This window comes from Acanthochromis polyacanthus, chromosome 11 (assembly GCF_021347895.1).
Source record: "Acanthochromis polyacanthus isolate Apoly-LR-REF ecotype Palm Island chromosome 11, KAUST_Apoly_ChrSc, whole genome shotgun sequence".
NCBI lineage: Eukaryota > Metazoa > Chordata > Actinopteri > Pomacentridae > Acanthochromis > Acanthochromis polyacanthus.
The window spans coordinates 24,505,539-24,531,859 of record NC_067123.1 but is presented as its reverse complement, the minus strand read 5'-3'; the positions used below and the strand labels follow the sequence as shown (position 1 = coordinate 24,531,859).

At 41.9% G+C, this 26,321-nt stretch overlaps 1 protein-coding gene across 3 annotated transcripts in view; it reads left to right on the top strand.

Annotated features, from left to right (window-relative positions):
• Nucleotides 1-605: 605 nt before the first annotated feature.
• kiaa1522 (KIAA1522 ortholog) overlaps nucleotides 606-26,321 on the top strand; it is a 48,133-nt gene continuing 22,417 nt past the window's right edge. Inside the window, exons 1-2 of one of the 3 annotated variants that reach the window (XM_022197806.2) lie at nucleotides 606-753; nucleotides 1,382-1,789. In XM_022197806.2, coding sequence (XP_022053498.2) covers nucleotides 1,558-1,789 — 232 coding nt within the window. In that variant the 5' untranslated portion in view covers nucleotides 606-753; nucleotides 1,382-1,557. Of the gene's footprint in view, nucleotides 754-1,381; nucleotides 1,790-13,481; nucleotides 14,100-26,321 lie in introns of those variants that run through there. The other 2 variants (XM_022197808.2, XM_022197809.2) reach the window with 2 other exon arrangements.

Here is a 26,321-nt window from a genome sequence, read left to right as displayed (position 1 = left end):
TACCCGCCACAGAGCAATTTGAAACTCACTTCAGATTTCAGTAGCAGAGCTTGTGTTGTCTGTTGAGTACAACTGAACATAACTTAAAGGTAACTGGCCCCTTGTGACCTGCCCTGCGTGTGTGTGTGTGTGTGACATTTAACAAGGGGTTTTGGGTTTCCACATGGCTACACAGTGACAGCAGGAGGGAGCCATCCCCTCTTATCTGCAACAAAACAGCTGAAATTCTTTATTTTTGCCAGACAAACTTTCAACAGTGCACTCATTTTGGATATAGGGTTGATCTATTTATGGTAGCACTGCTCTAAGGTGTGTATTTTTCTTTCCTAGCTGCCATGATGGATTGTGGCCCAAGGGTTTCCTTCCTGAGGGAGACTAATGGCTGCACCTGATCCCCGGAAAGGAGGCTATAGGAGAAAAGACAAAAAGAAATGAAACTGCAGGGCAAGAAATGACTAATAAAGCACGAAGCTTAAGTAAGAGACTCAGATCTAAACTACAGTGCTAAACCCCAGCTGTTTGGAACACGAAGACAAGCAACCGAAGCTGGAGTGGTGTTGTAAACTCCAAACAGGACTGTAGGAGGGTGGAGGAGAGGCTGGCTCACATACAGAGGGAGGGACTGACGGTTCACAGAGCATGGAGCTTCATTCACTCTGCTAAACACTCAAACACACACACACATGCTCTGCAATGCTGTTCTCAGGCTGAGAGAAAAGAGGGGAGCAGAGGAGAGGACAGCCCGCTAGCTGAGTAAGTTGTATACAGTCATGTCGTGTCTGAGTATTTTACAGCAAAACGTTGTGTTGTTTGCTCAGGTGACATAATCTCGTGTGCTCAATTGTCTGTGTGTGTCTCTCTGTCGTACGAAGTCTTTCTTCATGGGTTGTTCGGTTGAATTGAGCTCTTTTCTCTTCTCTAACTCAGCCATACACACTTTTCTGCTGATGTGAACCACATGGCACACATGCATGCACACACATACAGAGACGATGCAGAGGTCTACTCTCCTCCCTGGGGCCACCGCATACACAAAATGAGAGAATGGGAAAGGGAGAGTGGGGGCGGAAAAGTAACGGGAAAACTTTAGAACGACTAAGTGGGAACATTTTTAATACTTGGGTAACATTCAAGATTGTACATGTTACTGTTTCTCCTCTTTTCTGCATTTATTTTTTCCATTACAGTTTGTTATAACCCTGCATGACTTTGCGTTCTTCTAGGCAATCTAGATATTTCAGTGAATCTATTCTTTTCGTTGTCTTGCTCTTTATTTCTCGTGTCACTCTGTCCTCCCTGTAGCTTTCATTTTCAGCCTATTTTTATGTCTTTCTCTTTTTGCCCTCCTTCTCTCATCCTGCTGATCTCGTTGTTGTCCCAGGTGGTGACAGACAGAAAAAAACAGGGACACTAGGAGAGGCCAAAGAGGGACAGAAGGCTTCATCAAACCCTGGAGAGCTGGAAGGTTTCAGATCCTGTGACTTATTTCCAACGGCAGGCAGACACACTGATCCAGGTGGAAGAAGTGGACCGTAGCTTCCAGGACCAACCTCCAGGATGTCCCGGAGGAGGTCAACAGGTGACCTGGTGCCCAAGGACATCACTGAGATCTTAGCCCGGGAGGTGAGGGCTCAGCGTGGGCAGAGGAAGCCAGGAAGCTCCCTGGGACAAGCCTTCAGCTGGTTGAAGGGGAGCCGGAGGAAGAAGACTGTCGGGAATGGACTGAGCCGTACTGGTACTGGTGCGACGGAGCCCAAACTGGGACTTCAGAACCACGATGCTGCAAAAGGTGAGTGGGTTGTCATGTTACACTTGACCTTTGTTTAGTTTAGGTGTTCAGCTGAAGGTAATATGATAGAGGAAGTGTCAGCTCCTAGATAATTACACTCAGCTCAATACTTTTGCATTAAAGATGTATCAAGCGATACTAGAGATGTAGAAGTTGTTGCTTGTTGTGACATACCCAGAGTTTCCCAAAAATTCCATTCCCATACAGCTAAACTGCAATGGTAATTACAGTTTGTCAAGTTGTGTGACATATCAGCTCAACATATCATTTACTTTATGTCTTTGTTGTGGATCCTTTTCAGCAACCAAATCATATATTAGATGGAGCTAAACTTGCTGCACTGGTATCCCAGAAAATGGAGAAGATTCAAGCATGTTGTGAAAGAGTTGTGTTTTAACCCAAATCAAGCTATTTTCCTAAAACTAAGAAAATGAATTTATAGTTCACTGAGCTCCTAATGTGGAGTTATCAGTACTCTGTCAAGGAACGCGGCAGAGTTATGTGACAGTGGGCGTTGGTTTGTCCCTCTGTTTGTCTGTGAACAACATTACTCAGAAACGGATTAACGGATTTGGATGAAACTTTCAGGGAAGGTCAGAAATGACACAAAGACCAAGTGATTAGATTTTGGCAGTGATGCGGCGTGTAGTCTGGATCCACAGATTTGTTAAGGATTTGTGTATCATTGCGAGATAGCGGCACATGTCACTGTGAATATGACAAGTGAACACTACGTCAGCTGCCTGCTGATGATTACATGTTTGTGATCCGACTACAAATCGACCTCTGTGGATAACGAATTGTTAAAAGATTTCATCTGTCGGAAATCATGACTGGACAGCCTTGATAGAGTACTGTACTCTCTGAGTGCTTTTCTTGTTGTAAAAGTGTTCAAATGATATTTTCATAACAGTAGCCATTTACTTTTAGTGCCTAAATGTAACCAAACAACAAGCGTAAAGCAAAACCAAACAAGTAAAAAACTAACTTACATGTGACAATACTGGTACCACACAGGATGCCAACTGAGATTTCTTGGGTGAGGACTCTTGCGAAATTATGCCCCCGTCCTCTTCTCTTGCTTTCTTGTGCAAATTTTGTGACTTCTTCGAGCTGGAAACCTTTATTCACAGTCTTATTTTTCAGGGAGAAAATACTTTTCTTTCAAAATGTAAATGATAAATACTGTTAAGTTGTACAGGAATAGCATTTTTTCAGGAAACAGGGTTGCCAGTGATTCAGTTGCGACTCAGTGGAGCCTTTTGTTGTCTTTCAGCTCAGCTTTATACTTGTTTTGTTTTTATGGTCCCTAACTTTTGCAGTTTCCATTCCCTCTCCCTACTTTCATGGACATAATTCTTAGCCACAGCAGCCAGCTGTTTTCAGCAAAAACCTCACTGTATGCAACTCATCCAACACTGAATCAGAGAGAGACACTGTAGTTAGTAATTGTGAAGCTGGTGCATAGTGGTGCTGTTTCAGTAGCACCTCAATAGACGTCCTTAGGATTTAGTTAAGAGTCAAAAGGAGCTGAAATTCGAGAGTTATAGAAACACAAATGTCTGTGTCTCCTAGAAGTTTAAATGTGCACTTGTTCGCTATGATATTCTCTATAGCAGGTTTATCAGGTTTAGTAAATGCTTGTATTGTTTTTACAGTTTGTAGCACTTCCACAAAGTGTCTAAAAACAAGTAAGTAAACTTTTAAGAAAACATCATTACGTTAAATTGCTAATTATGCTGTATAATAAAATTGCAAAAGTTATTGTTGTGTCTCAGCAGATGAATGAAGTAGGAGATGATCATGTACAATAAGTCACTCTGATATCAATAATAGAAGTTTGTCTTCCTCAAAAGAAGATGAATGCAAATTCTGTCCCAGCTCGCCATGCATATTCCTTGTCAAGGTTAAGGTTAGTTGAGGATCAGCATTTTAAAGCCGCACTCTGCTTGTCTGGTGACTTTGCAGTATAATTTTGTCTCGTTTTGTCTGTTATGATCGCAGTCTGTGTGGTTATGACGTGTTCCTGAAGAATGTGTTGACTTTTGGATTAAGATTTGAAGTTAAGAGAACTTTTGTTATCGTCTGAACATCAGTCTGGACATTTATATAATGCCTAATGTGACACACGCAAATACACTGACACATGGGTCTAATCCCCTTTTCTGTTTACTGATGCGTTTGCTTGGTCGGCAGCACAGAGATTACCCACAGTCCCCATTTCCTGTTTTTGTTCCACCCCTAAATCCATCCCTTTCTCTTCTGTCATTGTGTGTGTGCCTGTGTTACCGTTGTAACCCTTGGAAATCCAGATTCACAGTCTTTCAAACTTTTTTTGGCCGTTCTCCTTTGTGGTTTTTGTACTTGTTCCGCCTAAAAGGGACTTCCATGATCCCTTCTTATGCCTTATATTGTGGTTCTGTGAGGTCTGTGTAGAACATAGTCACAACAGTGACTCCATCTGACACCAAAGATTAACTAGTAGTAGTGCTAATAATTCCCCAGCAGAGGATGTGGTCAAAGGCGGAGGTAAAGAATGTGTGGGAACCATATTTTTTGGGCATTTGGTGTCAGTGATTTTCCATTTTAAGACTAAAGAGGACCACTGAGAGGCATGACAAGAAACAGACTGCAGAAAGTCATAAATAGGTTGTGTTTATGTCAAGTTACTGCTTTTTTCCCTGTGCTTTCTGTTTAGTAACTTTTGTCTTAGCTTTTTGGTGACTAGAGTAGATAGAGAGTCACTGGAAGTGAGCTCTAAACAACTTAAGATGTGTTTACTATCAGATGAAAGTTTGAATTTGAAGACATATCTGTAAATCAGAGCAGAAATTGGTCAGTGGGCAGGATGACGTGCCTGTTTTGTGTTAATCCTTGAAATATTCCAAAAGCAGCTGTTTATATGAATATGAATTGTTACCAATGTTTTGTCAAAACATCCGCCATCCACAAAAGCTATATAGCCTTTGGAGTCCCCTCCTATTCCAGCAAAAGATCAGTAATAAGATTTCACAACCACAAACTGCCAATCTTTCCGTCTCACCTGTTTGTGTGTGTGTGAACACATTGTTAGGTTTGGACTTGATTTCTTTGGCACTTTGTCTCAAAACAGAAAGTGAGAAAAGTCTTTTTCCCACCAGTAAACAATTGGTGCATTGCACTTTTATTTTTCTGTGGCTGCAGTTCATTCTTTCTAAACCCGTTGGGCGACTTTGTCAACCTGAGGAGACAAAGATTTAGCATGTACCAATGAAGCTGTCACTCATACACATGCAGTTACACACAAACACACCGTAATTTCAGCAAACACAAGTACACACCTCCAAACACTCACTTCTGTCTAACTTCTGGGTCTTCTGGCTGTACTGCTTTTGTTTTGGTTTATTATTGCATTTAAAACCTACATAGACTTAGATTAAAGTCTCCTACATATTGTTCGCACATGTACGTGTGGACAGACGCTTTTGCTTTTTATGTTCTAATTATAAAAAAATATGCCCAATTATCCAGAAGTCAAGCAAATACTGCAGAAGAAACAAATACAATTTGTACTATTCACATGACCTAATTAGAAAATTAATGTTCTTGATATTCAACTAGTCAATATGTTTAGATCATTAGCATGTGGCAGATTTCAGACTTGATTATCCTCCCTTCAGAACAACAAATGAACAGTTGTGAACGCCACCGGTGTGTTGTTGTGTTATTCTTATACTGCTTTTCTTGCTTGACTAAATCCACTTGGAGGACTTTGTTACTCCACCAAGGAGGCGGAGCTATGTGATGATCAGCGTTGGTTTGTCCGTCTGTGTGCAACATTACTCGAAAATGGGCAAATGGATTTGGATGAGATTTTCAGGGAAGGTCAGAAATGACATAAGGACCAACGGGTTAGATTTTGGCAGTGATGTGGCTTATAGACTGGATCCACTGATTTGTTAAAGATTTCTGTATCATTGCGTGATAGCGGCACAGCGGCACTGCAACTACGACAACAAGTGAACACGACATAAGCTGCCTGCTGACGATCATGTGATCCTACTAAAAATCAATTGCTGCAGACTTTATGGGACTTACCCATCGGAAATGCTGCAAGGAACACTTGATTAAATTGTGGAGGTGTTTCCAAGTCCCACCAATTCCCGCCACCTGCTACATGTTTAGTTCATGTGATTCAGTATCCGTACATAACGTACACATGCCTAATACATGCCTGTGCGCAGTGTAAGGTCGTTTTATTTGTGAGTACATCTATGTTTAATGGCCACATTCGATAGTGCCATGATTTCTGACATGACTTTTGTTAAGATTTCAGCTGATTGACTGAGCAACCTTGGTGGAGTACTGTGCTCTGAGTGCTTTTCTTGTTTTATATGTGCACAGTAGGTCATATCTACGTATTTCATGCATTAATTGCTCTTGTAGTTTTGGATTGTAAACAGACATATTGAACTTAGGGAGATGACACCTTTAACAGTGTTGTAAAGTTTTACTCTGGTCCCACTGTCCTTCTTGCATCTAGCATCCTTTTTTAACCCAATTTCTGCACTAACGTGAACTCCTTCAAATGGACCAAAGAAAACAAAGTAATAATGCATTATTTCACTTCCTGTAACAGCCATACTAGACATATTTAAACCGCATGCCTAATATTGAGCCTCAACAGCTCTGACTAATTGGAGCATGGATAAGGGACCTTGTGGTGAGTCCTGCTGTGTTTGGCACCAGGATGTCGAATTGCAGGATGGAGCCTCCATGTACCAGGCTTGTTTCAGCACATTCTGCAGATGCTCTACATGAGACCAAGCTTCTGAGCTTGGAGGCTGGGTCAGTATTGATTTATCATGATCCTCAAGGTGATGCTGAGTAGTGTTTTGCAATGAGGCGGGCTGCCAAGCCCTACTGGGGGAGGTAGCTGCTGTTAGAGAATGGCATTGTCATATGAGGGATGTGCTTGGTCATTGTTTTGGTTCAGTACATGTTAAAGTAACATCTGCATGAGTGCCAGAACCCAAAGTTCACCACCAGAGCATTGCATTATAATAAGATGATCAGTTGTATTCACCTTACCTGTCAGTGGCTTTAATGCTTTAGTTCAGGGGTGTCAAATCCATTTTAGTTGAGGGGTCACATACAGCCCAAATTGATCTCAAGTGGACCGGACCAGTAAAATCACAGCATAACAACCTATAAATCGCTTTGTTTTTAGTGCAAAAAAAAAAAAAATATTGTTCTTAAAATGTTCACATTTAATAAAGTATCTTTTTACAAAACAAATATCAACAGTCTGAAGTTCCTTTTTTTTTAAAAAAAAAAACAAAAGTGCAATTTCAACAATTTTATGCTTCAGTTTATCATTTACACTTGTGCATTAGAATTTACAGATGACTGTGTATCTACAAAAGCACAAAACATTTAGTTACAGTTATCTGGAACTGAATGATATTGCAGTTTATGATCAAAACAACTTGTCAAGATCTATAAATGATTTAAAATTTCCAGTTTCACACATTCACGATTTGCAGTTGATGTCTTCTCTGTAAGTTTTATACTTTGCAAAGTCATTCCTTGGGCCAAATTGGACCCTCTGGCGGGCTGCTTTTGGCCCGTGGGCCGTATATTTGACACCCCTGCTCTAGTTTATTGGTGTACGTCTTGTAATTTATGGACAGGACTAGCATTAACATCCTTATATCCACAAAGTTCACAGTGATTCTCTTTTTCTCTGGCAATCCACTGCATCTTCCTGTTTCTTTGTAAAATACTTGCTGTCTTTATGATGGGTTAGTCACATGTCCTTTTTACTGTATGATATCTTTGCTGGTGGGTTGACATTAACTGTGTCATCACTGCATGATTCTCTCAGATCTGCTTCTCTGTGATCCAGACCTCTGCAGTCCAGCACTGGCTGTGGGTTATATTTTTCAGAGCTTCTTCTCCTACAAAAAAAAAAAAAAAACAGTCTTTGATGTGCTGAATTCCTCGGAGCCGTGTATCACAGCGCTTTGTGTGTGTGTCAAGGTCTGTGAACGTGCTCGTGAGCGTGCGTGGCAGCCTGGATGCCAGATTGGGCCTAGAGTTATGCGATGAAGAGGAGAGATTACAACGAATCACAAAGCCCCATTCAGTCGCGAGAGGACTCTTAGGGAACACTCTCTCAATGCTTTTTTAATTAGAGCAACTTCTCAACATACACACAAACACACACAAAGCCCTCTCTCTCACCCTCAGGTTTTTGCAGTTTCTTTGCGCAGTCATTACAGCATATTACTGTTTTTGATTTGCTTTTCAGATTGCCTAACACCCTCTATTCAGCACCACTGTGGGTGTGTTGGTCGTCACTGCTTTTTACCTTGTAATCAGTGTGTGTTTACAGTCGTGTGCGGACGTCTACAGAGCTGTGTGTGAGGGTGTGTGACCGAGTGCTACCCTGTATCAGAGGCTATCTCAGTGTTTGTGTGTCAGCGGCATATTGCCGGGCTTAGGGCGGCGCCAAACCAGCGCCAACATTCATTACATCACCTCCTCACACAAACACACACACAAGGGCGTATAGAGCCCCCCGCAACTACCTGCTTTGTCCAGCGCAGCCCATCTTTGGCTGCTGGCTGTTTGAGCAGTGAGGTCATTTTGCGCAATCCCCGGGATTCCACATGTGTGCCCGGGTGTGTAGTCATTGTTTTCTGCAAGCCGCGCGTGTGCATGTCTGTATGAGAATGCTTTTTACTGTGTCACAAACGAAGGCCTTGTGAATCTGTTTGTAATGGATCCCATTCTTTGCTTGATTTTCTCTATCTGCATGGGTTTGTGTGTGTGGCTGCCACATCACAAAGTGCAGTCAGGGTGTGTAGATTCACAAACTATAATGTAGATTACAGACCCTGCAGCGTAATTGAAGAGCAAGCATCTCATTACATAGAGAACATTGTATACAGCCTTAGCTCTATTACAGGCCACAACTCAGGGCTGCTTTAATACAGTTTGACAGGATGAAAGCAGCGAGTGGAGGGCAAAGAAAAGTGTGCGGCAGAGATGGAGGAGTGTGAAAGTTTAATGTAACCCCACTATGTGCCCTTGTGAATATCATTCAGTGCTCGCACACACACTTGGACGAGCGAGGTAATTTTACCTGGGTAAGCAGATAGCGCCAACCCTCATCTGTCACCGCAGACCTAAAGCTATGTCGCTGAGGTAAACGTCTCCCAGGCAACGGCATTGTGAGGAACACGTTGCTGTGGCAGCAATACCGTGAGGCAACAATAGGGTCTGACTGTGATGTCGGAGTGAAACATTATTCGTCTTTAAAGTCACGTTTAATGTGAGGAGGATGTACGGTATGGTAGCATGCAGACATGTGCTGCAGGAGAAGGAATGGAAATAACACAGAAAGGCCAGAAACACATACCAAGAATTGAGGCCACAGACCTCCACTGTTCATATTCAATCTGTATTGTCAAATGTTGTTTCCCCCACATGTTGATAGGACACAACAAAACACATTCACACATGCACAACAAAACAAATACTGAAAAATCAGTTGAATATGGACATATTTGTTGCTCCCTATCCCCATTTGTGACAATGAATTCAGTCCTATTTACTGTCGGGAATAGAACTTGGAGCTCATTTTAGCAGTTTTTCGGATATTTTTCTTCAGAGAAACAGGCGTACTTCTTGTCAAAACAAATATCGTTGATACATTTGGGCAGGAAGAGGTTGCTAAAATTACTTGTGTTCATCATCCAGTGTTTTTCCAGAGTGCGTGTTTATGGAATAAAAGGTAATGTGTTGTTTTATAGGACTGGGTGTGTTTGATGTGGCGGGGAAGCAGCTGGAGGACATCAACGTAGGACTGAGGGAGTGGGAGTCTGTATACACAGGGATGTACAACTGATTTGCCCTTAAGACTGTGTGTGTCAGTTTGTGTGTGTGCGTGTGTGTGTGTGTGTGTGTGTGGTTCTTGTTTTGTAATGTGATGTAACAGATACACCTGTTGAACACTGTTTACCTGATCCAGCTGCGTGTTCTGTCTTTCTGACTTTTATTTCCTCTGCAAAGAGAAGAATAGACGCCACGATGACAAAGCAACTCAGGAATCCAAGTCTTGAGTAAAGCAACACTTGAGGCCTTATAAGTTCTGTTAACTTGCACCCGGTGCAGCCTCTTGGAACGCTAACCGATGTCACTTTATCTCATGTTTGTTTCTGATCTATGCTGCAGTGCCACAGCATGATTGATCATCTGGCTGGACTCTAGTGGCCTTACAAACCGTCGGGCTTGGATGCTTATATTTAGCAGGCTTCTCCTCGGGACCTGTGTTGTCTGTAAATGCCATCTCACATTAGCAATGGGAAAGTAATATCATCAGCTTCCGCAATTTATGTCACCACCTACAAGCAGAATAAGTAATTAGAGGTTCAGCAAAGTAAATTGTCCTCGTTTCCCAGAGTCCAAAACTCAACGACATAGAAACCTTCTATTTTATAGCTGGAATGGCTGAAGGGTTAAATGACTAATCATTGCAGCTCTATAATTTAACGACTGCAGGCTATGATAGTCATTTTCTTCTTATATCTGCTGTTTTCTTTAAGGGTGTATAGTGTATATTTAAGTAATCATCTATGTTAACTGCTAGCTGTAATGCAATAATTAATAAAAATGTAACTGGACTCTGTCTCTAGTGGCTAAATATATAATATACAGTTCAATTTGTAGCTTTCTAACAGCACAAGGGATTACTTTTACATGAAAATCCAAAAATGCCCTTAAAGCAGGGGTAGGCAGTATTTTATTGACATCACGGGACAAAAATGCTAACCTTTCAGCATATTGTAATTCAAGTGAGAAACCGAGACGTCTACATTTCTTCCTGGCTTCATTTTCCGGCTTTAGAAACCCCAGCCGAGACATTTTAGCCACTAGCGGGCTATTCTTGAACATGTAAGATTGGATTAATAAAAAGGAAATCTACAGTGGGAGTGGGGTGTGGTGGAGAAATGGTTTGGATGGAGGACTTTGCAGGGTTTGAATAAAGAGTGAAGCCACAAATTAATGCTTAATTTTATCCAGATTATTGTTGCACATTTTCAGTATGTGCTCACCTGTCAGTGTTAGGAGGATGACTAACGTTGTGCTGTGAAAGAACAGTCACCTGGCTAACTATTGTAGGAACTGAAAAACGTTTTTGGTTTGTAGTTAAATTTTCCTACACCATTTTTACATTTGTTGTTTCCTTTGCCTTTTTTCAGTCTTTGCATTGGTGACATTCAGAGCAGCAGGAACTTATATTTCTGACGCTATTCAGCAGAACATGTGCAGCAGTTAACGAAGCTCATCACATTTTGCACCTCAGACCCGCATTCTCATTCATTCAAACTGCAGCTACACCAAAGAGAAAACAGTCGCACCACTCCTTCCTTTTCTTGCCTGTAGATGGCGCTCATTGGCTTGTGTACTTCTGCATCTGCCTGTTTTTGCCAGTAGATGTCGCCGGTTAGAGTCGACCTGCAGGTCTGAATACAAAATGAAACTGTTGCTTTTTTTAGGTCTGCAGCTCTGATTATTAAATTATTATGATTACAAAGAGCTTTGCATCACTGCTGTTTGTCCTGAGGGGTTTTTTGTGGTGATAGCTGAGCTTTGCCACAAGATGGGAGTGCTGGGCTGATGTTAGTGGGTTTATTAAATCCATTGGTGAGGATGAAACTGTTAAGACTCGTACCAAGGTGAGGCGATATGATCAAGGTCATGTACTGTTTTACCAAGTACAAAAACTTTTTTAAACACTGAATGCTCCTATTCAGGGCACCATTAGTGAGCTCAGGCATACACACACACACACACACACATTAACAAAAGTACGGAAGCAAAAACATTTCCAAAGGTAGATCCTGTAATTGTGTCTTGAAACCTTGGCGATGGTCACCCTGACAACCGTGTTCTCTGACAAGTATTCCCTGACAACGGCATTCCTCTACACAAATGCCCTTTAATGTACGCATGTGCACGTGCACTCACACACACACACACACACACACATACTGACACACTGCTCTCCTTTGAGTTCCCTGCAACTGTCAAATCCTAAAATCTCTCTTGACAATGGCACACACTTTGATCAGTCTCATATTGAAATGTATCTGGGTCACGTTTGGCAGCTCGTAGGTGAGGGCAAAGCATCCAACACACACACACACACACACAAACACACACTAAGTGCACTCTTATAGCTCTCCATGACAGATGAGATAGGGAGCTCGGAGTACTCGACCAGCACAAATGTACTGGGTGTGGTTCTGCATTAGGAGGCAGCACGTCTTTCTGAGCGTTTTATTGCAGATCAGTTTACACTCCGCAAACGGAAGTGATATCACATTTGTCTTTTTCTCTCCCGCATTTTAACACATATACTCTAAGCATTCATGATTCATATTTGGGAAATTCCCAGTCGTTCCTCCTGCTCCTCAGATTCAAATCGATGCCTCTTCTAGGGATTGTAAATTCTTTGCCCAGCAGCTCTCTTCTTCCACTCTAACCCCCCACCCCCACCCCCACCCCTTCTCTCCCTCCCCAGATAGTAAATCTGCTTTTTATTGGAGGCTTTTTATCTTCCAGCAGTACATCAGAGGAGTCAGGGATGGAGGGGTGGTGGGAGGAAGCGCGAACGGGGTGACCACGATGAGGGGTGTGTGTGGTTTAATTTTCCTGCACTCTTCATCATCTCTCTCCCATCCTCTTCCTCCATTTTGTTCCCCTACGAAGAATCTCTGTTTCACATGAAGCGAGCAACGTGCCGACGGTGTCTTCTCTCTCTTTCCACATGTCTCGCTCTGACCTCGTTCTAGATCGATCCACGAGATGTGAGACCTGTCACCAGCGTTTAGTTAAGGCCATGACATCATCACTGACATAGAATTCAGGGACTTTTCAACAAGTTGGATATGTTTGTTTTTAGGAGTAGATGTGAGGAGGCAGAGGGAATGTCTTAGTAAAGACTGCTGCTGTGTTGTACCCTCAGATGTGACAATTTGTTTCTCCATTATTAGTTGGTGCTCCATTTAACATTAGTGATGCTGTTACTCCAGAATTCCCCATCATCCCTCTTTCTTGTAACTCACCCGTCTGGCTCAGCATCTGTACTTCCTCTAAGCATAGCTGGAATGTTCTCATCTCAAAACAAGCTTTGATCTGTCTGGCTGGCTGACCGGCACGGATCCTGCTCTTTCTAGTTTTCTGTCGGCATGTGTACGTCCACATGTGTGTGAGGAATTTCAAAAGGTGCCTGACAGAAGAGCTGCACCTGTCAGTTGAAATATTAAGCATCCCTTTGGTGTTTTCAGTCTGCACTCTTACCTTTATCTCAGTATTTATTCCTTATTTTTGTTACTCAGTCTAAAGCGTAAACATGACTGATACTCTGCTCGCTTCCCATCAGCGGCTTTCTGTGTGATTCTGTGTTTTCTCCATCACCACATTGTGTTGACAGGATCTGTCAGCTGGGCTCCAAATGGTTTGGAATAAAGACAACTGATCACCACTCAGTGGAGAAGAGAAAATTAGTGGAGATGCCTTCAGCAACGAGAGAAAACCGTGTCAGTCATTGAATGGACTATATGATGGAGATAAGTGTGTGTTTGTGTTTTCAGCCCTCTCTAACACTGACAACGCTCAGCTGTGAGAATTCTCAGCTCGGGAGCAGAGCGATCACAGAGGCAGTGAGTGGGAGGGGCACACACACAATCACATACATACACAGACACACACACTTGAGCTTGTCAGTGTTGGATGTTGCTCCAGCAGCTGGATGTACACGACTAGCAGTGTGTGAGCTCGGAGAAGAGGACTGATTTGAGCGTGTGTGTGTGTGTTGCATTTTTTTTTTTACTTGCTGGATCTTGCTTTTATGATAGAGTGAGACCTGGAGCTTGTTTGTCTTATAGGAATGGTGTCAGTGGGTCTTTAGCAAAGATACTGTGGTGTGTGTGTGTGTGTGTGTGTGTGTGTCAGCAGGGCTGAATCAGCAGGAATGATTTGACCACAGGGATTGAGGAGGGCTTTATTGACTTAGCGGGAACGCTCGTGCTGGAGAACAAGGGATTCAAGAGTAGGAATACAGATGTCATGCTACAGGACGACGAGATGGTAAACCCACTTTAGGGGCTGCAGGACTGCCCCAAAATGGGGAACAGTGTCCAGAAGAAGAAGAAGGTCCAGACAGAAAAAAACTTGTCTTCCCCTCCATGCCTGAGTCCCAACAGGGAAAATCCCACCGGCTTCTGGCTGTTTGGACGTCCAGACAAACTTAAAACAGGTAAGAGGAGAGCTGCTTGCAGGAATGTCATTGTCATTTGTAAAATTCGAAGTTGGAGTTTGAGAACAGATGAGGCTAAAGCTGACCTGTGTAGTCGGCTGTGTGTGTGGTCATGTGAATTAGTTCCCACCGTAAGCTTTTTAGTTGCAGAAGGACAATATTCTCATGCTGACTTTACCTTCGTCAGCTTCAAGGCATCCTGCTTATTGCACAAGTGTGCAGAAGAGGGTTGTGTGTCGGCAAAAGTGGGGGGGTTTTTTCTGTTTTTGTTCTGGCGATTTGTTTTTCCTGCTGACAGATTTAACAGCGTTTGAATTTACGACTGACACTGAATTTACCTTTTCTGCGGCTCCTTTTCACCACACGTCCATCCATCCACCTTCATGCCACAGTGTGTGATTATGTGTGTGTGGGTGGGATCCTGTGGCTGAGAGGGAGCATTATTTCATGACTCCCTGTGCTGTCACTGCCAGACTACTATACCTGCAGTGGAAAATAGAGCTTAGCCTGTCCCACGCTGATCGTTGTCGCTGTTAACTGGCCCTGAAGGCAACAAAAAACACCCGACAAACTGGTTCAACACACACTGACGCAGACAGATTGTCAGATAATGCTCTGCCACTGAGATTTGTTTTTCTCGAGGGGTGCCGCTGACATAATCTTTCTCAGGTGTTGCTTTCTGTTTCATGTTTTCTGTCTTCAACCAAGTCTATTTTTATTCATTTTTTTTTGTTGCTGTGATTGTTACACCTGATCATTTTACCCCATCTCTTGTTTTTCAGTTCTTGATTAGGGGTTGTTAGGTCGCTAATATTCACTCATCAAAGTTATCAAATATGGTATTTTTTGTCAACTTTATTGTTTTGCTTTTCATTTTGAAATAAATATGAAGATTACTGAATAAAAAAAGGGCTTTTGATCAGGAGATTACATTACTGCCGATATGAAATATGAGCATCACTGGCTGGAGCCAAACAGCAGTAGCAAGGACGACTAATGAGCTTTTAACAGACTTCCATTTTTTTCTGTGGTTGTGTTTTACTTGCAGCTGCACTTCCAAATAAAATGATTGCAACACTCTTATGTTGAATTCTGTATTTTACCAAAGAGGTTCGGATTTAATTATCTCGATATTTATCTTCAACCTTCTGCACATCTTTCGCTTCACCTTCGCATCTGAATTTGATCCCCGATGCTGCTGCTTCCCATGGAACAGCCGAACCCTGCGTGTTAAGAGTACGGAGTTACTCATCAGCTGTTAGTAAAGCAAGAATGTCTCTCATCCAAACATCAGGATGGCATGCGTGTGTGTCTGTGTACAAAATAGACGGGCTATGCTAGACATGCAAACACATCTGCTCTCAGGGTGGTCGATGTCTGTGTGGGTGTGCGATTGTCTCCTTCTCTTCGCCACCTCATTTATGGATAGTTTATTCAGAGACTCGGGGTGTGAATGCATTCCCTGCATTCCAACCCATTTCCTTACGCATGGGCACCCATCCAGCACACAAACACAACTTCTCAGAGCGTGTCAGAATGAGACTCAGTTACTGCTTTTGAGGTGGAAATGAAGCCAAAATGAAGTTGTGTGTTGTACTGCATATTGCGGTGTACATGTTCATGTCGGTTGATGAAATTGTCTTTTAAATTGTGTTGGCTTTTTTTCTACAGTAGTAAAGTGTAGCTAATAGATTAAAGATGCAGTTAAGGGAGTGCAGTGCTTTGGCTTTCTGTTGTTGCAGAGAAACATGCAGGAGATGAACTAGATCCTCACTGTGCTCCTGAAACGTGTGTCATCTCTGTGGTTCTGGGCTCGATCCAAGGCTGAGCCCTGCCTGGCGTCCTTCACAACACCTGAGAGGTTGTTTATGTCCGGGGCTTTAGCACTTCACAGACTGAGAAACGACTGGATGTCACACTTTGACTACTAGGATTTTTCTGTGTTTGTTTATGCTCAAGGTCATCCATGGGAGTGTTTTGTTCTTCAGGTTATGCTTCTCAGTAGCTGCTGCTAAGTCACATTTTGGTGAACATTTCTCCAGACTGAGATAATACCTTACCGAGCGATATTACCTGTTTATCTGTAGATGTGAGCATGACGTCACTATGAACTCGCATCCACAGGTGGTCAGGGATGCAGATGGAGCCAGGCACAAGCCCCCCCCCCAGACTGCCTCTGCACTGTCATCCTTTCTTCCTTGGGCCCTTTCTAAAATCAAGTGAAGCAGCTGATGACTCTCCAGATGTTTTATATTACTTTCTCATAACTGTAAACTCTGCAGGGAGAACCTCAGCTGGATTTCATCAGTCTGACTCGGAGCGTGCCTTCACTAAGATGTCAAATGACCCATCTAATAAACCGGCATTACCGTAGACCTGGAATATCAGAGCATAATACCCCCTTGCTGTAGCTTTTCAGTTCCTACACATTCCTCTCTCCTTTGTGTGGCTATCTGCCTGACCTTGGATCATTCTTATCTTCCATCATTGGAAAGGAGAAATATTTGCATGTGGACACAAAAGATTTACACTGGCTGCTCACCTTTGACTTTGAAAACGGGAAAAATTGTAGCTTTGTGGACAATGAAGGAATAAGAGGTGAAGGAAACTGAAGATAGAATTACCGAGGGACAATGGGAAGAAGGTGACTCTAGTCTAGAGAATATAATGAGGACTGGAAAAGGGAGGAACACACTGTATAGTCTTGTGCATAAGTCGAGAACAAGGCTGCCAGCAGATTTCCCTGCAATTTTCATTTCAACTGTCTTGTGCAGGGTGTGATATTCCATATTCCATTATCCTGCTGGGTAAGGCTTGCCTAAGCCTTTTGATTTCTGTAAGCGGGGCTAAGACGCCCTCTTCTTGGTCCTCCTTTGAAGATCTCATTTACTCTGTGCCACTGTCAAAGTCATGGAGTCCCCGCTGAGAGCTTAGGCAACACACAGCTGGATAAAGAGAGGATGACTTCTAGTTTCTGCTATTATCTGGTCCTCCTACATCTGATCCCATCTCATCTTCCAGTGCTGATCTGCGATGTTATGTAGATGTTTCCCTTTGTACACCTCACTGCTCTCCTCTGCTTTACATGCAGATATGTAATACCTATACATATAAGTACATTACATGCAATTAATCCCAAAATTACTCATGCTGATGCCAAATTTTGGTTTATATTGGATTTTCTAATTAACCAATAGGTTTCTTTGGGCTATAGTGACATAAATATGTGGTAAGGCACTGTGCTGGAGATGTTAATGATACATTTGAACCATTTCTATGTTTTATTTTTGTGTGTTTTTTTACATTTTGATCACAGTTGCCCTGTCAATAATTATTCAAACCCTTTCTCAATATCAGTGGCGAAGTCTTTGCTCCACCTCTCTTTAGTGATGGTCTCCAGGAGTTTCACATTTAAAGGTCTTTCTTGCCATCACTGTGGTCTTCAGCTCTTCCACAGTTTCTGGTTAGGACTCAGGTCTGGACTCTGGTCAGAAATGTTGATTTTGTTTCATGTAGCCATTTCTTGACTACTTGGCTATATGTTTCAGGTCATTCTCTTGTTACAAGGTCCAATGCTGGCCAAGGACTAGTTTTTCTGCAGACTGTCTAATCCAAACACCCCCAACGCATTACATTCCCACCACCATGCTTGACTGTGGGGATGGTGTTCTTGAGGTTTGTTCTTTCTTTTGCCAAAAAACACCATATTTCTATCTCCAAACAACTCAATTTTTGTCTTGTCTGACCACAAACTTTATGAACAAAAAGTTTCTTCTTTGTCCAGGTGAGCTTTTGTGTTTGTCTTGAAGAAGTGCGAAGTCCTCCTTGGTCTGTGTCCATGTAGACCAACCTTCTATAGAGATGTTGGTACCAGAACTGCTCAGTATCATCAGGATGGTCTACATGGTGATGCTTAGAATCTTCTTGGCTTCTCTTAATACCATCCCTACAACTGCAGGGGTCACTTTTAGCTTCCTACAACACTCTTCGACATCTGTAAGTGTGAAAGATCTTGTACTTTTTCATTCTGATTTGCATTGTGTCCACTGGCATTTAAAAACACTCAGATGTGGCTTTAGAACTTTTCACCATCTTGTGAGCAGCTACAAAGTGCAACTCTCTCTCAGTGATGAACTTTAATTGCGGCTTACTAAGCTCTTTGGTTGAATCATGACTTGCAGTTGACTAGTAACTGACTGGAGAACTGCTGTGTCAGCTGTTCTCAGTTTATAGTGTATGAGAATGCTCCAGAACATGGTAGAAATGAACAGAACTCTTTGGACTGATATAGAACGTGCATATTCTGAAAATATATTTTTAAAAAATCAACAAGTTTGAATGATTTTCAACATGACATTTTTATTAGATCTGTAAAAAAAAACTAATCTCAAACAGTTCAAATTCATTATTAACATCTCTAACTTAATGTCTTACCGTTTTTAGTCACTTGTTTGTGTCATTTCAAGCTAGAGAATAAGCATATTGGTTAAATTAGAAGTTACAAAAAGTCATGTATGAAAAATTTGTCAAATTTTTTAATGAAACATATACAACGTTGACTTGTCCAGGGTCCATTCCATTACTTTTGGTTAGTTTTTAAGATTTTATTTAGAGCTGTATTTCCCGCCATATGAGACAACACAATAGGAAAAAGTAAGAGGCAGTTATTCCTAAACCAGCTTCTGTGTTTTTTCTTCTTCTTCTCCACCTGTAATGTTTTTTTCTGTGCTTCAGACTAAGTGTGAAGCCCTTAGTTTAAAAGACAGTGAGAAGTCCTGTCTTTCATCACTCTCCTCCTCCCTCCTGTGCCATCAGGCTTTTTCTCAAGAGCAATACCATCTGTGTGGGTCTGCCTGCTTTAGTGCTCGTCATCACTTTTTCACCTGCAGCATCATGTTCAATTCAATTCAATTCAATTTTATTCGTATAGCGTCAATTACAGTCAAATCGTCTCAAGACGCTTTACAGAACCCATATGCCTGACCCCCAGAACAAGCCCAAAGGCGACAGTGGCAAGGAAAAACACCCTTTTAACAGGGAAGAAACCTCGAGCAGAATCCGGCTCTATATAGGGGGGACCCATCTGCCTGCTGGCCGGGCGGGTTGACAAGGACAGAGGAGGGCAAGGGGGAGGGATGGGAGAAGAGGGAGGGGTGGGAAAGCAAGGAAAACACAACACACATTTCGATACATGCATGACAGGATATGTGACACAGACAAAGTATAAGCTAACATTGAAAACTGACTCATAGTTTACTCTTATGATGTACGGCTCTGACATTAAACATACTCCATATATAACTAGCAGTAAAATTCAAACAGTATGTAAGTTAGCATAACAAGTATAGTGAAGGCAATGTAGAGATGACTGGTGGAAAAGGGGAGCTGGAAGCAGAGGGCTGTAGGAAGTGTTCTGGCCTGTTACACCAAAGTGTCGCCACGGTGATCTTTAGAGTTGGAAGCTGATCATTACATTCTTCCTCTTTCCTGTCCTCTCATGCCCTTTAGCAGCAGGAACTTTTGTTTTCTCGCCCTTAAAGAAAGGACATTTTTGGCGACATGCAATTGTGGTTAGACTGCCTATTCTGGCTCTGAATGCGGCATGGGAATTTTTAGCTATTGGACGGCATTCCCAGAATACTGTCAAGGAAGGATAATTCCTTCTAACTGATCGTCAGCCAGTTAGCTAGTCTCATGCATGCAAAAAAAAGGATTTGTAAGTTTGCTCTACTGTTATGACTTGACCCAATTTTAATTTAAGCGCCACTGGGAAAAAAATTCTGTTACTCCAGTCATCGCTGAGAGCAGCGTTGGGTTCATTACACCATTTAATACATTCATGTTCCTTTCCAACACTTTGCCTAATTAAAGCTGCACCAGTCAACAATTTTACATAAACAATAGATCAAATAGCTTGTGTAGTGTGGAGGGTCCCCCTTTCAGAGAGTTTTCACCCGACTCTGCAGTTCTGCTCATCTTCAAGGAGCCTTTTAGCCTCTTTCACAATTTTCCAGGCTGCAAAATCCACCCAAAGTAATGCAGTTTAAAGCAGCAGCAGGCAGCTATTTTCAGCACGAGAAAAAAGACAAGCTAAAGGCAGTAAATTATTGGAGTTGCTTTTCATGTGGCAATAAACAAAACATCAAACATTTGCTCATGTTGCACTGTGTGTACTGAATGTGTAAAAATGCAACTGCTGATTCAAACAGCAACCCCATAAAATTATATAATGCCGTGTTACACTGTCCCCAAGTGGTCAAAAATATGAATCAATGCAGCTTTCATGAAAACATTTTTGGTTAAAGCTGCATCATTGTAGGACTCTTCTGTTCACCTGTAGCTTGTAGTATATCAGAGTGATTTTCTGTCTCCATTACACAACGCCTGAGTGTTTGGATTGCTGTGTGATGGGACATTGGCTTCCTGCATTGCCACCTAAATTCAATTAAAGCATCAGCCCATACTATTAAACAGCACACACACACAAACAGACCTGTGTGTGTGACCATGTCGTTATTTCAACCCTTGGCGTGGGCGGGATTTGATGCCTGTCATTTTGAACTCGACTTTGTACGCTTACAATAGGCTTCTTTTTCAAACGTCACCGCATCCAATCTATAATTCAAAACTTGTGACAGTCTCAGCTAAGCACGTCCTGCCAGCTGCTGGAGAAGAAAATGACATCAAACCTTGGATTCAACTTCACTGAAATCAAGTTAATCATCAATCAGAGAGGCCCTTAGTGCTCATTTAGAGTTTTCTTCCGGCAAATCTGGTTTGTAAGCTGCTGTAATGACTTTGTGGTGAATGTTCTGTCTAGAGATAGAATTCTCAGGCAGAGAACTACAGTTTTTGGATTCATTTCATAAAATCAGTACCACACCAAAATTTGCTGTAATTATTAAAGCTGTTTGAGCAGTTCTCCAAAAGTCTAATATTTGAGGCATGTCTCGGTGTAGCTTTAGTTCAGAAATGTCATGATTTTAACTGTGGTCAGAAAGGAAATATCATGTGATTTGTGATAGCTGGATGTATTTTCACTGTTTCCCGTATTTCAGTTGTTTTGTATGTCGCTCTACGAAGAACTGTGATGAAATCCTGTGTCTGTAATTGCGTAGAAAACATTACTAGAAAAAATATTAATATCCTATGATTAAATATTCTGAAAGGCATCTAAAATGTGTAATGCAAGTCCAAAATTTATACTTCCAACTGTGGAGCTATATGTGCTTCAGTGGAATACACAATGCAGGAACTTTGAGAACAGAGTTTCACACAATCTTCTGCTAACAATCTGTAAATTTCACAAAAACAAATCACTCTTATTATTATTGTTCTTTTCTTCTGCATGCCTTTGTACAACCTAACTGTTAATATAAATTATGCACAATTTTGTTGTGACACCCAATATTTTCTATTGGCTTACAAACTTAGGATTTTCATGCGTTTCATGTTCACAGAACCTAATATGCAACCACAGGCTTATGGATGATTTCTGGACTTAAATTCCCAACTCAACATCTTAATTCTTTTTTTAGATTGTTGCATTGTGCACATGGTTCCTGCCAAGTAGAGCTAATTGAACATACATGCAGTCAAGCAAGTCAAAACACTCAATCTTTTACACTTTGTGGATTTTGCCAGCTGAACGCCAGTCGTCATTAACCTCAACATCTTGAGCGATGCCATTGTGCTGGTGTCAGGAGATCTTGGACCCAAGCAGGTGAAGATGTCACACTGGGTAGCTGAATATCTGTGTGATGCAGATGGTGTCAAACCACTGCCAGCTGCTGTCTCTTTTTGTACTTCAGCGCTTGGCAGCAGGTTTACTAAAACATGCTGTCGTCTTTTCACATGGACTGTGTTTTCAGATGGATTCAGTCAAAATGGTTTTGACTTGTTTACGAAACCGGGACTTAGTTCATTGGCCGTGCATAATGGGATTTCACTGAGGAAGAGTGATGAGGAAGAGTGAGTTTCTGGGACATTAATGAAGGCTCACAGTTGGCAGAATGAGTTGTTGTTCTCTGCTGAGCAGAAGTGTCTTGCTCAAGTTACCACTCACACACACTACACTCATTCTCTGCATAACTGTCTGTCACATACGCACATTGTTACACGTATATGGCTGATGACTGCTAACACTTTCACCGCCGGTACATATATCTGTGTGTTGTAGTGTATATTGAAAACAGGCTGCTTCTGTTCAAGCCTAATGTGTCTGGTGTGATTCAGATGACACACAGTTAAATTAACTTGTCTTCTCACTTACACCTCACAGCTCAGTATATAAGACGTCAGCTGATATTTCTTATTTTATGTAAATACATTTGAGCAGCACACCTGATAGTGAGAATGCTGATGATAAATGTATTAACTATATAGTATAACACCCTCCAAAAGTCCTCAACAGGCCATCTTCAATGGCAGGAACTTGCCCTTTTAGGGAGACCCAGACCTTTGCGTATCGTTCAGAAAAAGTACCAACTCCAGATAAGGAGCTGAAGGCTACTTCAACAATTTCTCAGCCTCACCTTAGCAACAAGGGGCATAACTCCCATTTTGAGACACATCTGTGTACTATAAACCCTCATATCAGTGTCCACAAAACTTCTAATGTTTGTCATCTTTTCTATGCAAGAACAGGAAAGTTTGGAGCTGGTTGTTGGCTCCAGGACAAGAATCCAAGCAGACAAATCCTTCTTTGAATGGTTTCCCTGTGCACCTTACTCACCCGATCTGCACCGTCTGACTTCTGTTTCCCAAACTGAAATCTCACTTGTGTGGTCGCCAGTGTTGTTGATGAAGTCATCCATGCTATAGAAGCGAATCTGGAGACTCGAGATGTGACCTTCTTCCAGATAGCAAAGCTTGAACATCAGTAATCAAGTTCATTGAAGTCAAATGAGATGCTGAAAAATAACGTATGAACGATCTTTTTCCCGTTAAGTTTTCCGGTGAGGCTGACAACAGTTTGAAGTGCCCTCGTATTCCTGACCAGCCCTAAAAAACTAAAAAAAAATTAAAAATGGCTGAAGTTGTCAGGTCATATGTGAATCTTAAATCTGATTGATTAACTCAACAAGCGTCATTTTGTGATCTCTATGTTCTTGTCGAGTAACAGCCCTCTCTCTCTAACATCACCATCAATCACATAAACTGTAATTTATTGGCAATTTATGAACAACAAACTTGCTCATAGAATGTATGTCTATTAACTACTATTAGTTGTTCTGGTGCGCTCTGTGTTAACGTCATGGCTGAAGCTGTCAGATCCTATACCCAACTGAAGCCAGAAAGGTTGAAATAGCAGATTAGAGGAATGTTCCTGTAAATCTCCAGACACCCACCCTGAGTTTCAGCAGTGGAAAGCTCCTGAAAAGAGCAGTGTCCATTCCATTCTTGAGCATCTTGTGTATCCATTCTCCTGTGTTACAGCAGTTAATGGCTGACTCACATGCAATTAATCCATTATATTAGATGGAGAGTCCATGTACAGAAGAGAACAAGGGATGGTTGTCTCCTGGATCAGTCCATGTCTGGAAAAATTTACGATCTCTGTAACTTTTCGAGGCGGATGAGTGCATAAAATTATATTAATGACATTTTAGTTAAAAGGGAGCCCAAATGCAGAGATACTATTTGATTCACTAATGACACAAACCAGACCGTGGCATTTGGATTTTGTGTCATTTGCGCAATTGAGAAAAGGTCAGCGAGGTTTGGAGTTTGAACAGCTGCTACGTATGAAACAAAATTTTCCTGTGAAAGTGACCTCTTTATCTTAGTAGAAGTTTTATGCTGAAATTTCAGACCTTGTGAATTTTTATCTGTGACAATGGGTACACTGTTTGTGGTTTGCCATCTGGCAAGCAAACTGATTGCTCCTTCCAATCCAAGAAAAAAGGTTGGCACAGACAAATAAGTCCATGAAACCACTGACTTGTACAGTAAATGAATGGTTGTCTTTTTAAAATGGGCAGGAGTTTCATGGACAAACTGATTTTAGGCAAATTTGTGTGTGTACATTTTGGTTTTCTGGTGGTTTTTTTTTTAAAAAGCTACAACAAACAAGGGTTTGACAGTTATTAGTCATGAACAGAGCATCACATTTTTTTTAACATGGTGGATGCCTTTTTTGTTATCTTGCAGAAAGTTAGATAAGAAGTAGCTGCAAAATGGTCTGGCTGCAACTTATCATTTAAACAACCTGCCAAGGTTGTTCAGTGTTTTCTTCAGTTCAAACCGGCCAGTCAAGCTGTCAGATTTAACTGAAAAGAGGTTCTCGGTCTAAAAGGAAAACCAGACTTGTGGGCGTCAGGCCTGTTCTGTCCTGTTCGGAGATGAGTCTTTGCGGAAGCTTTAGGTCTCTCATTACCTCATCAATCACACTAAATGAGACTATTTGCCATTAGAGATTCATGACCTCAAATAACCTGCAGCACCTGTCCCTTTCTTATTTCCAGCTGTTGCCTGTGTTTCTTGTGGGGACTTTTTGTCTCTGTGAAAAAAATCCACTTTTACACATTCCAGTTCTGTTTTTTTTGTCTGAGGTAAATGCTGTATGCTTACTTAAGAGTGATGTTACTTTATTGACTCCTGCAAGTTAATTTAGTGGTGGAATGTTCAAGGATTTTGCTTTGATACAGTTTTCATCACTTTACTGGCTTCTCTCTCTTTCAGCAGTGGATTTTAAACTTGTACTTGTCTGTCTTCTCTCAGGGTGGTTTTGTCTGGAGGCCTTTGCGTCGCTTTTTAGCCTCTAATTTTCCAGGGTCACTCAGGGAACTCCTGCGCTCACTCCCACGTACCAATTTGCAACAAATAGATTTATTATCTTGTTTTGCGCCTGACGATGAATGTAGCGAGCAGCGGGTCAACTCCGTCTCCGCTGTGAGGCATCCTGTGTTTGCGGAGCTCTCACAAAAAGCTTTTAAGTTGCAACGACAAGCAGCAAGAACAGCTCATGCTCCTTTAGGAAAAAATACCCACAATCCCCTTATCACATTGAGAGAGGAAGAACAGGAGGGAGAGAGTGAGAGAGAGATAATTACTAAAAGAGTGACAGTTGCTATTTTTAAGCACAGTGGGTGCTGCAGCAGCTAAGTTTAGCTCCGTGTTTGTGTGCCTTCCCAGAGGGTCCTGAGGTGCAATCAGTCACCTCAGCTCAGGTTTACAGCCTACTTTAGGTCATGATTAAGAACTTCGGCAAACACAGGGTTCATCTCTGCTCAGTAAACGATCTCAGATGCCAAAGATCCGGTACAAAGAGGCACAATTCTGTATGAATCATCAAAGAAGCGTGCTTGTTGATTCAGTTCAGTTTATGTGGAATGCAGTCATGTTCGAAATAATGATTCAGATTTGATTTCTGAGCCTATTAGGATGAACTGTTTGATGTTGGCTTTTCATACTTATGTTTATGTACTCCTGGTGGCTGAGCAGTAGATGCTGTTGAGGAAATTTCACTCTTGGTTCTGCAAAGTTTGCTGTAGTGGGGTGTTTATTGGTATTCCGGCATACGGTGGGCTTACCAACCAGCCCGATCTCACGAGGATTCGTGAAACTGTCACGTAAGTTTTAGTTTCGGTTTCGTGCGCACCAACACGATTTCGTCATGTTTTTCGTGCCGCTCACCACGAAATGCGCACCAATGTATTTTAAACGGCGGACTTTTCGTGCCACCCAGAACGTATTTCAAACGAATGTGTGTATTATATTTTTAATGTAAAACCATGGCGAATCCAACGCTATATTTTGCATGACATCGTCCCTAACCATAACCCTAACCATAACCATAACCCGGTGGTACACTTACCTTTTTTTTTTTTTTTTTTTTTTTTTTTCCCCAATTTGCATAGGAATTTCAAGAATGTCCGGCGGCCGGCGGCCGCAAACGCGATCACACAAGCAGTATACGCCGATGGACAGCTTAGATCGTCATGAATCCGCTGGTATAAACCACTTTCAGCTGTGATTACCACAGCGGGTTTCGTTGTGAGCAACACGAAAAACATTTCGTGGTGAGCGGCACGAAAAACATGACGAAATCGTGTTGGTGCGCACGAAAAAGAAACAAAAAATTTACGTAACAGTTTCACGAATCCCCGTGAGACCGTGTTGTACCAACACAGAGCATGAGAAGGTAAGCCGACCCAGAGCATTTTCAGGGCACACATTTTATAGGAATATAGATGGATCAAAGGTTAGGGAGGGGCTGTA